The sequence below is a fragment of the Penicillium mononematosum genome (assembly GCF_028829835.1).
Source record: "Penicillium mononematosum strain IBT 11891 chromosome Unknown utg000005l:1.0-9366267.0:1.0-9372171.0, whole genome shotgun sequence".
Classification (NCBI taxonomy): Eukaryota; Fungi; Ascomycota; class Eurotiomycetes; order Eurotiales; family Aspergillaceae; genus Penicillium; species Penicillium mononematosum.
In genome coordinates this window covers 1,543,640-1,559,248 of record NW_026643275.1, presented here as the reverse complement: position 1 = coordinate 1,559,248, position 15,609 = coordinate 1,543,640, and the positions used below count along the sequence as shown (strand labels likewise).

Sequence of the window (15,609 nt, the reverse complement as noted above, 5' to 3'; positions counted from 1 at the left end):
CATTCCAGTAATCACAAAAACCGAAATATATAACGACACTAATCCAGGACGTCAATCGACACCCCCACTCGACATTCACCAACACAACCAAACCACAGACTCACCAAAGCCCTTAGGATGTCCCAAAAACAGCAAGTCGCCCTAATAATAGGTGCATCACGCGGGATCGGGCGCCAGATCGCCATCGACCTAGCAAAGAACGGTTACGCCGGTACGGCCACATGCAATCCTGTATAGACTGCAAATACTAATCCCGAACCCAGTAATGCTATCCGCAAAAACAACATCCGACGCATCAACAGTGACTCCATTCCCGCCAGACCCGAACTCACCACAGTCCACCATCAACACAGTAGAGCGCGAGATCCGCGAAGCGGGCGGGCACGCGGCAACGGTAGCCGTTGACGTGCGCGATGCCGCGCAGATCCAGCATGCTGTCGAGGAGACGGTGCGCGTCTTCGGGAAGCTTGATGTGCTCGTGTACAACTCCGGCGCGATCTGGTGGTCGTCTGTGGAGAATATACCCCTCAAGCGGTTTAAGCTTATGCAGCAGGTGAACCCCGAGGGACTGTATGCGACTGTTCAGGCTGCTTTGCCGTTCTTTGAGAAGGGGGGCTGGAAAGGGCGCATCATTGTTGTTTCGCCGCCTATTTATTCGAGGTTCTTTAGGGGGAAGACTGCTTATGCGATGGGTGAGTTTATATGTTTCAGCTGCGGCTTTTGGAGGCTGGAGTCGATATATAGTGTGCTTGACTATATGTGCTGATGATGTGTTATATGTAGGCAAAGTTGGAATGAGTGTCCTGGTCAAAGGTCTGGCCATGGACTTTGTCCGTCAAGGCCGAAATGAAATGGCGGTGACGAGTATCTGGCCTGCGTCTGTATGTGCCTGCGTCTTGATTTTATCCAGATCTGGTTTCTGTGAGGGGATTGCTGACTGCATTAATTTTTAGTCGATTGAATCAGCAGCCACGGAGCATAATAAGGGATCCGACACATCCTACAAAAAGGATTTGAGAAAGCCGGTATGTCCATTTCATGATATATTATACTACCAACCTTTCCCGGGCTTTTCGATACTGACAAGCTGCAATAGACAATATTCTCAGAGGCTGTCCTGGCTATGCTTCGTGCCCCGCACCAAGTAGTGAACGGACTTCTGGATACAGATGAGGACTTCCTCCGGGAGAAGTGTGGAGTGTCGGACTTTTCCAAATACTCTGTAAACCCAGGATCGACACCACGGCGGATTATGCCGGCCAAGTTCCCAGTTTTGGAGGTTGCAGAGCAGGATGATGAAGGGCAGCGCATGGATAGTGCAAAGGTGCGGGCAAAGATATAGCTTTTTTGAGCATGAGAGCTCAATTGAACCTGTGGCTCATTGAACCCAAGAAATAGGGTTTGATATAGTACCCGGGAACTCGAGAACGTAAATAACCTATGTATGCAATTAAATAAAATTGAGTAATGCCATAGAAAGATTCACTACCAATGTAGGCAATGCGAAACCAAGACGTAATGAATGAGCAGCCAGCAATAGATTACTCCATAAACTCACGATTAAGAAAAGAAAAAAAAGGAAAAACAGACGCTCAATGCTAATGCAGCCGGAAAATGCAAACCCACAAAGAAGCAAAGAACTAGCCAATATTAGTAACGACTCAAGCAAGAACAACCACAACTCCAGGGTTCATTATCTGAGTAACCAGCTCAACCCTTTGATCATACCCCCAGGGCAAGCCAACCAAAACCTATACCCTTGCACTCTACAAGAGAGTAGCAAAGCCAGCAACAAAACCACCAACCAAAACACAAAGCCCATAGACATGGCTCATATTAACAGAGGCCATGCGCGGACCAGCGCCAGTAGCTCCATCGACAAGGGTATTCACAGGGGTCTCAGATGCAGTAGGGGTAGGCTTGGCGGTAGTAGTAATATTAACACGCTTGGGATCCTGGGCTCCACAGGGGTTCTTTACTCTGCAGTCATTCTGGCAAGTGGAGTCACCATTGCATTTTTTGACACATTGGTTGTTGGTTTCTGTGCAGGTGTAGTAGGGGATTGTCTGGGAATATTCGCTGGCATTGGGGATAACATTATTGTTGCATATGCAGTCGTAGAGTAGGGTGTCCTAGGAATTTGAGGTTAGTTGGGACTTTGATTTTCCTTAAAGGAATGCTTACGGCTGAGCAGGTGTTTGATTTTGGTGTGCCCGAGGCTCCTGGTAGTTGTAGGCAGAGGATTGGACATGCGGATGTTTGGGAGTTACACCAGGCCTCTGAGGGAGGGAAGATATGTTAGTATGACGATTCTACACATAGGAAGGAGAATATAAGATATCAACTAACGTCTTGTAGCGTAGGGAACTGATGTCGGATCGAATTGGCTGTTGACTAGAGTGGCAGCCGAAGCGAGGATGAAGATGGTCTTGGATAGCATCGTGTCAGTTGCTCTTGGTGATTACTGAGAATGAGGTCAGAAATTGGCAGCGGGAAGGTACTAAATTTTAGTGTTAGCCTTGAAGAATGCAAGTGAAGTCTGATACACGCTCTAGAGTCCAGATATAGAGATGGTGATAGCTACCTCGGGTAGGTGGAATGAAGGGGGAAGGTGTAATAGAACTAGGAGATGTCTTAGAACCTACGAGCTTCAAGTCCTAGATTCTTTCGAGAACAAGACAAGGAATGAGGGATATGCTAGACGATGATCTAAAGCCAATAGTAAGAGGCTGTTTCCCGAAGATGTAGCGTAGGAGTGCAAGTAGCTCGAGGAGGAAAGAAAAAGTAGCCAGCAAGGGAGGACTGGGGAGCTCATAAAGGGGAAAAAAGCAATCACAGGACTATAACAGCCTATGTATAGAATGTACTAGTTGGTTTGCATGGTGGCACACACTAGTGCCACCCTTGGGGTTCTACTACATCGAATGATTTTTTATTTTTTATTTTCTGGCACGGTCAAGGTACTCTCTGTCAAGTGAGTTCAGTAGCGAGACCGTTGCTTTGAAAGTGAGTGTGGATTTATTGATGAAGGGTCCGCTATAGGGGTTTTGCCTTTCAGATGTGTCGATCCGGGAATATCTCGATGGTCTCGGATTGTAGCGACGTTTGTCGTAGGTGGGCACTGTGTGTCACATCTGTCCGGTACCCGGTCTCCACAAAGACATCGTGCTTTTCAAAGATAGGAAAGTGGCATGTCTCAGCCCGAGTTGGAGAGAATTAAAGATTAGAGGACGATCAAGCAACGCTTACTGTATTTGGATTAGTGTGTTTCTTGGCTTTGAGTAGTCTGATGAGATTCTGAGTGAGTCAAGTTCAAGTGGAAAAGCGGACAAATTTGAAATTCACCGTCATATCTATGATCTCAATGTAGAAATACAAGAAAATGTTAATCAAAACACGATTATTGGGCATTTTCCTGGCATATCCATATCTGCCCAGGTGGTAGCCAAGATAGCCTTAGCTAAGCCACTAACCCCGAACCAGCCCCGTGACCGCTCAAATCGACTCCAACTGGATTTCCCTATCAAGTCTAACACTACTAACACTACACACTTCCCACTCTCCCTATCTCGCCACATACACTTCCCAAGGTTAGTCTGTCTCACCTCGGATCGCTTGTACAACCCCGCCCAAGCCCGCATCCTTGCGTCGACTCCAATGTCCAAAATAGCTCGATATCCTGCACCTAGCACTTATACTTGCCACCCCGCATAATGGGGGGAAGACCTCCTCGGGGCATGCCCGAACCGAGCCACACCCAAACACAATGAACCTCAACAGCAAAGCTAACAAACCCAATCCCCCACCAAATAGGCCAACACCCGCCATCCCTTGAGTATCTAATGGATGGAGCCAGCACCCGAGGAGGCCGGACCGGCATCTAAGCCGCACCAACCCTCCTCCCCACACCCAGATATCCAGCCCACCCCCGCACTCCGACCTGAGACCGATGACGTCCATGACAATTCCACCACAAACAACCACAACCACCATGGCGTGCCTCAGAGCTCCGCATCCTCAACCTCGACGACATCCCGGCCCGTCTCCGCTGTAGTGCCCCCTTACTGGCGCCGACACGAGCGCAATCCCTCGCACGTCTCGCAGTCGTCGCTGCGTGGCGCTGCTCGTATCACCCTGGAAGATCATACTGCCGACCCGAACTCGGAGACGAGTCGTGGGCTCTGGGCTAGTAGCGTTGCTATTGATGATCATGTTATTGTGCGCGGTATGACGGGGGTTGGGTCGTATGTTGTGTGGAATTGTACGGTTCAGACGCTTGATGTGAGTTTTGGATCTTGGAGGGAATGCGGTTGGAATGGCTTTTCTAATTTTGGTTGTTTCTATATAGGGTGGACCGATTGTTGTTCGGATGAGGTGTGTTGCTTATTTCCCTTTTCCCGTCCCTGTCTTGGCTCCAGAGGATGTTTGGCTGATTCTTGGACTTGCTATAGATACTCCGAGTTCGATGACCTGCGCCAGCGGCTGGTTGATTCGTTCCCGCATGCAAGGAATGCGTTGCCTGCGTTGCCGCCGAAGAGTGTTATCTGTATGTTTTTGTGCTTCCCTTCTATATTGCCATGCAAGTAGCTAATGTCCATTATCATGACAGACAAATTCCGACCAAAGTTCCTGGAATCAAGGCGTGTGGGGTTGGAGTATTTCCTGAAGTCAGTATCCCATCACGCCTCTCTGATTAATTGTCTTGACCTATTGCTCACATCCTCCAGCTGTGTCCTTTTGAACCCGGAGTTCTCGGGCTCTCCTATTGTCAAAGACTTCCTCTTCGGTCGAGTCTGCTAATTGAATTTTCTTTACCGGGTGATGTGGGATTGGTTATATGGCTGGGCGTCTAGGAATCGCATTTTGCATTGTCTTGTACATCATGATTTACATTTTGAAATGATACTGTGGTTGAAAACAAACTCGAATATGAGGTCCTACAATTCCTCAACACTGGAGATGTCTCTTTCGACTATTCCAATTCATCAAGTGAGACTTTGCCATACAGAAAAGAACACAATCTACATAACCATGGCGACCTACCCAGCAAACGCCAGATACGAGGGACTGGTTTAATATAATCCAGGAGAAAGGTCCACATATAATCGCACATGTGATTTTTCAAGAGAACCAAACAATGACGCCACTACGGTACAAAGATCCCAGCAAAACACCAGGCCAAGCAGTTGGAACAGAACGCCTCGAGTATGATGTAGTGTTCAGGATCGCTGAAATAGCAACAAAAGAAAACCTCGGAAAGAAATGTCTTAACGCACACAGGGCGAATAGAAATACAAGAACCTCCTCCTCAAGCCTCTTACCCTTAGGGGTCTGATCAGCGGAACCTCCCTTCTTACCACCAGCTTTCAACTTGCGAGCCAACACGAAAGCCTCAATATCAGCCCGGAATATCTTCCGCAAACTGATATTAGCCATGTGCGTCATAGCAAGGACATGTCGGGGACTGGGTACGCCAGATGGGAAAACAAGATAAAGACCCGAGTCTTGAGTGGGGTCCGGATGGAATTTGTCATGGTACGCCTTCTTGCCGCCGATAGGCAGACGGTGGAATGTATGGCCGTACAAGCCGCGTGTAAGTTTCTTACAGGGCCACGGCATACCACTGACATCCTCACGGGTGAGTGATTGGAGCGGTTCGACGCCGAGGCCGAGGTATGAGACACCGGCGCGTCGAAGGAGCGCCATTGCCATGATGAGAAGAAGGTCGCTAATTCCATTCACGCTGCCTGGGGCTGCGATGCATGGGTCGACATGGTAGCCGCCGGAGCCCAGGCGACGAAGAGCTGCGAAACCGTTGATTGTTCCGTCGGGGGTGCGAGTGTATATGAATGTCATCAGGTCAGGGACAGCAAAGGGGTCGTAGACGGTTATGAACGCTTGTGGGCTAGCCGAGGCGTTGCGCTCGGCGCGCCAAGCATCGTAGATGGTGATTAGGTTGGTTTGTAGTTCCTGGTTTATGCCGTGCACGGTAGGGGCGTAGACCCCCATGGTGATGCCGCCTTTGCTTTTGTTCGTGAGCTGACGGCTCTTGGTCAAGATGCGTCTACCGTTGTTCTCGAGTACCACATCATTTGTCTGGGGGTTGAGCACCCGCTCTGTGGCAAATCGGATCGTTGTCCAGCTGTTTGGTTTGGCGTAGTCTTTGAGGAAGGACTCGCTGGCACCCATGAATGCTATGCTCAAGTGATGCCGTTGTCGGTACGCGGCAAATTCAGACAGGAGCTCGGAAATTTCGTCCTTGTTGCATAATGGATCTCCACCGATGACTGCAACCCCATTCTGGACCTTAAATGATAAGGCTGCTGTTCTTGATTCGTTCACGAAGAATCGGTAGCTGTGATCAAGGATTCCCATGTGAGCGACTTTGCCATGAAGGGCAGCTATTTGATGAATGGACGTCATTGTTTTGAAATCATCGAGTCTGAATACAGCGTCTGGGTCACGGCCTTCTGTTTTCGCGTCGAAGGAATCGGTGGCTGGGTGGAGGACATTGGTTTTGGCTAGTACTTGTGGGTGAGCAACAACGGGTTCATGACTGTTCACGCTCGTCGCCGGGCTGGAATTGGGTATGGTATGGAAACTTGCTGAACTCGAACAGGAAGAGGCGGCATGTGCTGCGTTGCTGCGCAAGTGATCCATGAGGGAAACCGACGAGATACCAGAATTGGCGTCATCCCCATTGCGCTTGGCCGTCTCATAGTACTGATCAATCAAGGAACCTCCAATCTCATCCACAAACAAGGTCTTCTTCGGTTTCAATTCGACAGGACCCGGTGTGCTCCCTTTGCGTCCGCAGCGTGATCGCTTCTTTTTAGATGTTGCGGTTGACTCGTGGGATTCCGTAGCTGCGGTCATGATGATGATAGAGACGTGTTCGGTATTGGCAATCTAATGAAGGAGCAGGATAGATGAGAAACAAGAATCAGAACAAAAACAAACAAACACGTCTGCATGGAGTAAACCATGACAGATTCGTTGGGGAAATCGAAAACAGCGAGAACCAGCGAAGTATGACATTGCACTTGCCTGGCGGTGCCCGCGGGCACCGCGGGTGTACTTCCAGCAGGTACAACCCTATTAGGCAGAGGCATTTTCACACTTTGGTAGGCTCCAATGTTACCTGGTCCTGTACCCAGGGGTATAGATCGATTTCACCAATCGCCATGCAGGAATGGGCTGATCTCAGCCCTGTAGGTCCTTGGTTCTTCCTATCACAATGCTATGATGGAAACTTTTGACGCCACAGGAAAGCTTGAAGCGGAGAGGTGAACAGAAGAGAAGATGATTGATACTGGTATTGTTTTACCCTACATGGCCTATGAAGAAAGGCACGTGCTTATTTGTGTTGCACTTTAATCAAAAGTTCATCACCCTCTTCTGCCTTCACCCCTCACCTTAGGCTGAATTCATCTACAGGACATATCAGTGATAATATCACACACCCAGGAAACAAACAAGATGTTGGTATATCCAGGAATACAGAAAACTTTCTCTGATTACCAATATACAAACAATGGAAGCTCGCTAAATGTCCCTAACTGAATCATAGACAATACGAAATAAAAATGGAGTCAGTTCAAGAACAAATGCTGGGTATTGTCAAGTTCAAGGCCTGAAAATGGGCCGTACATAAAAGCGCAAAGTATGTCTTGATGGCACAAGCATTCAATGATAAGATATCATCTCAAAACCTGATAAAGTTGGCCAGAGAAACACAGAAGGGGGCAAAGGAGACTACTCATTTGCGGCACTGCGTCCGTTGGCAGCAGTTCCATCACCGTCACCATCACCCTCAGCCTCATCGCCAAACTCATCGACCTCACTGTGCTCGTTGGACTCATCTCCACTGTGATATCCCCCAGTAACAATACGTCTCACTTCCGCCAAAAGTTCCCTCTGCTGGCGCAAGATATCGTTGGCCAAGTGGACGACCCTGTCGGCCTGCTCAACGCAATACCGCATCTCGTCAGTTTGATTCTGGGTGCGCACGCCTAGAAGGGAATCCTAAATCTCATTAGCATGTCAGTATGTATAGGAACAGACGTTCAGTACTGACAATGTGGTTGATCCAAACTTGTCCAAGAAACTGGTTCGGAGTCTCGGCCAGGTAAGGTGACAGGCGATGGGTCATACGGGAGCGAATGAGGTCGCGTTGAAGATAGGCTAGTGCAGCGCTGGTTGGTGGTCCGTGGCCTGACGCGGAGGCGTGGGGAGGCGCAGGTTGGACGGACTCGCCAGTGTTGCCGCCAGTGTTTCCGGCAGTGGTGGCACCTATGTCCTCCACCATCTCAACAGTGGGTTCGTCGGTCTCGATAGTGGGCGCGGCGGCGGGTGCGGTAGAGGGACCGGCGGCAGCCACGGCGATCGCAGCGAGGGTCTCCAGGGGAGCATAGGGAGGGCTGTTATCCCCATTTTCTTTGTTGCCATTTAGGCCATTGCCTTCAGGCTCAGGAGTAGCACGGTTGTCAGCCATGATGGTAAACAGCGACCTGAGCAAATTGCAGGTTCAGAAATGAGCGACGAGGAAGAAGAACGACGAGGAAGGAGGAGCGCAACAAAAGCGCGACTTGAAAATACGGGGACTCAATCAAACGAGGCAAACGCCGAGGGGCAGCGAGACCCCAGGGACGCATATTCATCGCATCATACCCTTTTCCCCGGTATTTACAAAGCTAAGATGGGTTGTCACCTCTGTTGGGAGACGATGTTTCCCTTTATTGTTCCTATACTCCTGATTGGCGTGTTCGCTTTAACGCTAAACTGAGAACGGCTAGCGTACCCATTTATGCACTAACCCCATTTAGGAAATTGACATCCCGCATTGGTTTCGACATGTCTGCCCACTCACGCTAGGCTGACGTCCCTTCTTTTCGAACATTCACCTTCACTGTTTATATTCCTGTATTTTTACAATAAAAAGCAAAATGATCACAAACCGCCCCGCCACCCTGGCTGATATCCCACAAGTTCGGGATATCAACCACTGGTACATTGTTAACAGCTGTTCCACTTTCGCGACTACCCCACCACCGATATCCCACTATGAAGACATCCTTCGGGATCTGATGAGAAGAAACCTCCCATTCTATGTCATTGTGTCTGACACGCGGAAGACACCAGACGGAGCAGATTTAATTCTTGGCTACGCTTATTTGTCCCCTTTCCGTGGTCATCTGCTGTCCTATGCACCGACTGTGGAGCTGTCAATCTTCATGCGCTATGACCAGCAGCAGTTTGGCTATGGAACCATTATTCTTAGAAAGCTCTTGCGTTTGGTGCAGGAGGGTGAAGTTGAGCACCGCTGCGAGGAAAGAGTGGGCGATATCCCACGGATTGGATTTGGTAGCTCTATGGGTGTCATGAAGACTTCTCTTGTTCAGAATATCATTGCGATCATACCTTATGACACTGAGGCTCCAACTGACGGGGAGAGACTGAGGAAATGGTACATGAAATGGGGATTTGTCGAGAAAGGGCAATTGGAGAACGTTGGGCGAAAGATGGGTCATTGGTGAGTCGCTTGTTATATATTTTGACTGATGGATTTGTCCAGCTGATAGCCTTTTCTAGGATTGATACTGTGTATCTTCAATGGACAATGCCTGAGCAAACGGATGGTAATTGACTTGGAGTCAGTGAGCATTATCTGAATCAATGACAACCTAAACACCTTGGACAGAGATGAAGAGTGAATGTTCGTATTCAAGGACCAGGCTAGGCAATTCTCTCAGACATTACAAATGAATGGAACATGCCCGGGTGGTTGGCGTAGCTTCTCCATGTCACGGCTAGATCACCATGGCAAACCCTATCCCCTTGCCTAGCTCGGAATCGAATCGACGTTGCAAGACAAGAATAAAGACAGGTACTACGCCCATATACGACTAGATAAGAGACATGGAGTTAAAACAGCAATTACGCGTGGAATTCAATCAATGTAGGTGTGGATGAGAGTTAGAAGAACACTGCTTCATTTCTCCCGCGAACCAAACAGTGGCCTTCTCCTGGTCCACACGAAGGCGGCGACTACGGTATGAATCAAGCACACCATGGTAGTTCACTCACTCCTCCTCGGTGATATCAGAGCTATCACGATACATATACTCGCCTTCCCATTATATCCTTGTAAGAGATGTCCTGTGGGCTTGTTTTGACTTGGTTTACTTGTCAAACCCATTCCTGGAGATAGCGATTCTTCTTTCGCCCATCTAGAAAAACGCTAGAATCCCGTTTTCGCGTTTTTCTTGGCTGGGATACCGTGTCCACTCTGCGTCCATCCCCTTCTCCTTCTCTTGGTGGTGGAGGTGGGAATCATGTATGTAGAGGCCTTTCGAACCCAAGTAAATGGAACGTGCCTTAGGACCACATCAAGTGGGGTTTGTTCGGATCGTGTTGAGGTATTAATATAGGTCTTGGGGAATGTCTGTGTTACTGCCGCCGTATCTGTAATGAAATCTGGTGTTAGCGAGGGTTAAGGAACCCGTCAAGGATAATTCAACTTGCTGTAGTAAGTGAACGGATGGAGATACTTTGAAGCAGTTGCCAAATGGTTGTTTTCGTTCGGTGGTCCTCATGGATTCGGGTCCTCTTGAAAGACCACCCTCTTAGATGTTTCCCAAGCCAGTAGTTTGTAGCGGGGTTTCTTTAATAGTAGCCCCCATTTCCCGCTCAGGGGAGGTCTAGTATTGTATTCTGTGAATGATGCACCAAGGAAAAACCGCTCGTGATAGTATGACGTAGAGCCGACCTGCTACACTAGCCCCAGGGATAAGGCCATAACCATTGTCAGAGTTGGCCCAGAATTCACGGGCCCAGGAAAAGCAAGCGAGGAGCTCATAACGATTTCCTTCGATTCCCTCAGGAACCTAAGTGTCGTTAGTACGAATCACCAACAAAAAGGGACAGAAGAGGTCTTGGAAACGTACCGTTTCACAGGGGTTGTGCAAATTGTTGCAATGTTGACAATTCTTGCCGTCGTACGTTTCAGCAAAGCATTGAGCAACAAAAAGCTCAAGAGAGGCAAGACTAGCTTCAGTCCAGTCCCGCACAGAAACCCTCAGGCATTTAAAGTAAGAAGAGAGTAAATCCAAAGTGAGAATAACACATACCGAAAGGTTCAGAAGAGGTTTCCCTCACTCAGTCCAGAGTAAATGAAATCAGAAGCGAAGATGTGGAGAGGCGAATGTAGGGTAGCGGGCCACCTGTATTCGATTTGTGGAGGGTATCAGGGATATAATCCACGATAGCACCAAACTCATTGTATGTCATTATGCCAACTGTAGCATGGGTGTCCCCAACCTGATAGTTGTTGTGGTGACACAAGTATGGCATCTCCGCCTTGAGCTCATGGATGCATCAACCAGTTTTCGTAGTAGACGTGGTCTGCGGTGAGTTGTGGAAAATGGTGACTAGTGACAGCGAGCTGGATGAGATTTCTGGGGATGACTTGGATATCAGGTTTCCAGCATTTGAGGTCCCAACTTTGGGTCAACTTCTTAGCATTGTGCTAGCAATGTATTTGAATGGTGGAAGTTCGTCTGCTTGTCTTCGCCGTGGAATGGAAAGTTCCAACAATCGACTCGAATGCGTGCGTGACGCACGTTCTTGACTCCACTCCTGCTCTTTAGATGAACGGCTGGCCCTCTTTAGGCGCATCGATGATCGCGAGTGATTGTCTAACCAGGCAATGGCTAGAGTTTAAGATATGATGAAAGAGAAACATGATGGCGTTTGAATCAAAGGATGATACGCATGAAAGGAAACATAAGAAAATGTGATAAATTATCTGAGTGGAAGACGCGATGTATTAAAGGACGATCTCAGGAAGTGACACCTGACTCGACACTCGCTTACTACATTCAAACTTCACTCATCGGATTTCCCATCAGCAATAACTACTGTCTCACTGGTTCCTTCTTCCCTGGCTCGCTGTACAGTCGCAGAATATCTCTTTCCAGCAAAAAGCCACCAAGCAAGCTCAATGGTCAAGAATCCGCCTACAACAACACAGGTATAGTTCATATTTGATACTGCATGATGGTTAACACATACGTTCGGCAAAATACTAAAAAATCATGAAAATTGTAGCACATACCAGTCACAGGCATCTGATATGGGAACGAGAAGAATACAATGGCGAACACCAGCCACGCCACAGCGATGATGTTCACACTCATTCCAACCGTCTGACCCATGAAGAATGGGCCACGGTGCATGGTCCGACGGAATAAGAGGACATTTGTCAGAATGGGCACAAGGTAGGCAAAGTTGTTGATTGTCCTATATCCATGTCAGTATTAACCCTTTGTCAAGTTCGGAGTACGTGGAGTACCTACACCGCAGAGCTCATCATTGCATTGAACGCCGTGCTAGATCCCAAATATATACATCCAAGAAGTCCGACAATCACGGCAACACAGAGTTGGGCATTGAATGGCGAGCCCAGCTTAGGGTTGACCCGAGCCCATATCTTCGACAAAGGAAGACCTTCGTCACGGGCAAAGGCCCAGAATACTCGCCCAGTACCTATTGAAGTCAGAACCGGGTTTACCTTGAGGACCAACACACACAACTTACTCAGCTGCGAACCGATGACGCAGGGCCCAAGGGCAACCCACACCATGAACACCAGCCCGAAGGCTCCACCTCTCGTAGAGGTTGTCTGCCAGAAGAGCTCGGCAAGAGGAAGTCCAGTATGCGTGTCAGCCAAGCTGCCATAGTCTTGGACTGAAAACATCAGGCTGAGCAGATATGATAGGCCGGTCACGAACGCAATTGACAGGGTGATAGCTATTAATGTATACAGTTAGCCGGGTTATCGAGGCAATCAACACTACCACCTAACTAACCTAGACCCAAAGGGGCATTCCTCCCGGGCTATAGGAGATTGGTTAGCATAGTACACAGGAATTTTGTGCATGATATATCTCAACCTACATTGGGCATTTCTTCTGTGATGTGCTATCGTACGGTCAGCGGCTCCATTCACCGGGCACTTTGACAATGGGTACAACTTACCGAAATCCCATCCAAACCTCCAAGTGAGTACATTGGATTGACTAATCCGGTGATAAAGCAGATAACGTTGTTGTCCCAGCCAGTGTTATTGATCCAGGTGCGAAACACGAACTTGCTGTCATTATGAACCGGGGCTTTGGCGGCCACGACAACCATGGTAATAAACCAGGCCAATTGCAGGTAGACCACTGACACTTGTCAATTATTGAACCACAGGAAGATGAGCTGACCTACATGAAAACTTATTGATTATAGGAATAAACCGATTGCCGAACATTACCACGCCTGCAGTCACGATATTGAGGATCTGATATGCGACGAAGGTCATCCATGGCTGAACTACCAGTCCATCATGGTAAAGGGCAATTAGGGCCATGGCCGCCGTGGCATAAATCAAATTGGTCGATGCAGTTGTAAAGATCCCTAGGCTTCATCAGCTTCATATCAAGTCTCTTCATGGTTGGGGCAACCCACATCCGAATACAGTGCACCACCCAGTGGCAAAGCTGAGCAAGCTGTTATATCGTTTCGGAGCAATGGCGGCAATCCAATGGTACATTCCTCCTTCCGTGGGGTATGCGGATACAAATTCTGCGAGTGAAGCGCCGACGAAAGATTGAAGGATGAAAACGAGGATGAAGCCATATATCACTAGAGCCCGGTCATTTGCTGGCTTCCTTGCGATCGTTATGGAATGAAAACTCACGGGCGCCGGGACCGCCTGCATTAATTGCAGTTATTAAGCCCAAGCCGAGACCTGTGAATTGATGAGTCGAGTGCTGGTCAATTGGATGATCTCAACTGACCAGTCCATGAAATAGTACAATTCGCCGCCAGTCCAATCAAACTCCAAAGCGAGAAATGTCGCTCCAACTCCTGTTTATGCCCTGTGCTGCGGTCAATATTGCACCTCACAATCGCACGGAATCGGAAACCTACCCATCTGGGCCAACCGCAGCTCGTCCTCATTCTGCACCTTGATAACCTCGGTTCTTTTCCGATCCCCAAGACTCCCGACCGGCGCAGAGGCAGATATAATTTCCGGGTCGCTCATAATGCGCACAAGATCGTACAGTGCTCACCGTAGTAAGTGAGAGTCAACGAAAAGGAAGAGAAAAGGGGCGCATGCGAGCAATAAATATGCGCGGCGTCTTAAATAAGTACGATCATGCTATCTCCGCATGTTGACCTTCCAGCTCTTATCGCAGCCGGGGAAAGCTGAAGGCATCACCGGGTTCACCGACAAGATAGCCGGGAAGGCGACGTATCAGCGCGCAGAATCCGCCAAGGCGCGTTGCGCCCCACCGGCGATAGCGAGTTTCGCCGGTGCAAAACGTGGGGATGGCGGGAAGCTGCTCTCGTGTCTGCTTTATGCACAGGCAATTGCGACCCGGGCTGTTCTTGGCAAAGTATAAGCTTGCGCTAAGGGCTTGATGTGACATGCTTGTCTTAATGGATGGTCTTATCCATGTTTGGAGATTTTGCCCGGTTCGGACCTCGGAAAAGGCCCTGGTAGAAGACTGCAGCGACATATCCCGACAACGACAGAATCGACGACTGATGCAGCTCCCAAGCGAATAATACGCGAGAAATGACTGTAAGGTCATAAATGTGACTCCTCGGTTTGCATATAGTACATTTATGGTATAGATAGGATTTAATATTCTGGGGCGAACGAATGGGATTTGTTTTGCACCTGGGTGCTATGCAACTATATATAAGAATATTGTTCGAATACACGAAAGTGAACTATAGAAAGAGAATATGTGAAGTATGATAACAGGGAATTCCATGCGAAGCACACTTATATATTTTGCAATTGCAGTACAATTTTCCCTCTCCAGTTGCTGTCCATATTCATCACAGAAGCCCATCGGTTGTCGTTGCTAGCAACCTTCGCGTTGGGGACTTCCTGGAGAGGGATTGAAGAAATAGGTGTTCCAGCCCAGGTCAGCAAACTGCATATCGAGGTGCATGTATTAAAATCTATATCTTCGGATTATACAAGTAGCAATACTGCGTTAACCCTTTCATACGAGACACTAAGATATAGTCTCGTTGAACACTACATCAATATCCCGACAGATTGTCAGGTAGGGGGAACTAGCCAACAATGAATCCATAGGTTTTCGCTTAGGCTATTTGCCCTGTAGAGAGCATCAAAAATATCATCGACGATAAGACAGTCCCAGTTTCCTCAGGAAATTATAGTTCCCCGTGATCTCCGGTTCGGGTTCCTTGAAGACAAGAAACCAATTCACAAGCGCTGATTGGTGAGACCAAACTCAGCCCCATAATTCTCCAAAGCATCCCCAACGACACAAAAAAGGAACAACCTTGGAGCCCCTCGAAAGATACATCATCCATGGACGGATGTGTAGATCTCCTTTAGAATTGGATTCAAATCTCCAATCCAGGGGTTGTCACATCATTGAGCTCTTTTGAAACTGCGATCTTACAGAGCCAACCTTGGAAGGGACCTTCAGATCGACCAATCAGGTTGAACTTGGAAATTGTAAAGTCGCCGATCATTTCCCGATTGCTATGGATTGAGGCATGGCATTTGTCCCC

The 15,609-nt window shown here is 48.4% G+C and overlaps 8 protein-coding genes across 8 annotated transcripts; 4 read left to right on the top strand and 4 right to left on the bottom strand.

The window, feature by feature from the left end:
• Positions 1-117: 117 nt before the first annotated feature.
• On the top strand, positions 118-1,342 carry N7519_008689 (uncharacterized protein; the record flags this gene model as incomplete). Its single annotated transcript, XM_057295464.1, has 5 exons — positions 118-211; positions 264-692; positions 784-881; positions 954-1,025; positions 1,097-1,342. 5 exons carry the CDS (start codon positions 118-120, stop codon positions 1,340-1,342), a joined length of 939 nt encoding a protein of 312 aa, XP_057143346.1.
• Positions 1,343-1,766: 424 nt separating this feature from the next.
• Positions 1,767-2,440, bottom strand: N7519_008688 (uncharacterized protein; the record flags this gene model as incomplete). Its single annotated transcript, XM_057295463.1, has 3 exons — positions 1,767-2,132; positions 2,185-2,279; positions 2,350-2,440. 3 exons carry the CDS (start codon positions 2,438-2,440, stop codon positions 1,767-1,769), a joined length of 552 nt encoding a protein of 183 aa, XP_057143345.1.
• Positions 2,441-3,846: 1,406 nt separating this feature from the next.
• N7519_008687 (PX domain-containing protein YPT35) lies at positions 3,847-4,800 on the top strand (the record flags this gene model as incomplete). The annotated part of the gene is made up of 5 exons (XM_057295462.1): positions 3,847-4,281; positions 4,349-4,374; positions 4,452-4,546; positions 4,610-4,667; positions 4,728-4,800. The coding sequence occupies 5 exons, from the start codon at positions 3,847-3,849 to the stop codon at positions 4,798-4,800; spliced, it is 687 nt and encodes a 228-aa protein (XP_057143344.1).
• A 321-nt stretch (positions 4,801-5,121) lies between these two features.
• Positions 5,122-6,876, bottom strand: ergS (the record flags this gene model as incomplete). Its single annotated transcript, XM_057295461.1, has 1 exon — positions 5,122-6,876. The coding sequence occupies one exon, from the start codon at positions 6,874-6,876 to the stop codon at positions 5,122-5,124; it is 1,755 nt and encodes a 584-aa protein (XP_057143343.1).
• Positions 6,877-7,755: 879 nt separating this feature from the next.
• N7519_008685 (uncharacterized protein) lies at positions 7,756-8,494 on the bottom strand (the record flags this gene model as incomplete). The annotated part of the gene is made up of 2 exons (XM_057295460.1): positions 7,756-8,025; positions 8,078-8,494. The coding sequence occupies 2 exons, from the start codon at positions 8,492-8,494 to the stop codon at positions 7,756-7,758; spliced, it is 687 nt and encodes a 228-aa protein (XP_057143342.1).
• Positions 8,495-8,945: 451 nt separating this feature from the next.
• N7519_008684 (GNAT family N-acetyltransferase) lies at positions 8,946-9,646 on the top strand (the record flags this gene model as incomplete). The annotated part of the gene is made up of 2 exons (XM_057295459.1): positions 8,946-9,532; positions 9,592-9,646. 2 exons carry the CDS (start codon positions 8,946-8,948, stop codon positions 9,644-9,646), a joined length of 642 nt encoding a protein of 213 aa, XP_057143341.1.
• Positions 9,647-11,886: 2,240 nt separating this feature from the next.
• On the bottom strand, positions 11,887-14,092 carry N7519_008683 (uncharacterized protein; the record flags this gene model as incomplete). The annotated part of the gene is made up of 12 exons (XM_057295458.1): positions 11,887-12,050; positions 12,116-12,300; positions 12,357-12,546; positions 12,598-12,810; positions 12,870-12,897; positions 12,958-12,981; positions 13,039-13,226; positions 13,273-13,461; positions 13,513-13,689; positions 13,745-13,795; positions 13,845-13,925; positions 13,978-14,092. 12 exons carry the CDS (start codon positions 14,090-14,092, stop codon positions 11,887-11,889), a joined length of 1,605 nt encoding a protein of 534 aa, XP_057143340.1.
• Positions 14,093-14,219: 127 nt separating this feature from the next.
• Positions 14,220-14,453, top strand: N7519_008682 (uncharacterized protein; the record flags this gene model as incomplete). The annotated part of the gene is made up of 1 exon (XM_057295457.1): positions 14,220-14,453. The coding sequence occupies one exon, from the start codon at positions 14,220-14,222 to the stop codon at positions 14,451-14,453; it is 234 nt and encodes a 77-aa protein (XP_057143339.1).
• Between the last annotated feature and the right edge of the window lie 1,156 nt (positions 14,454-15,609).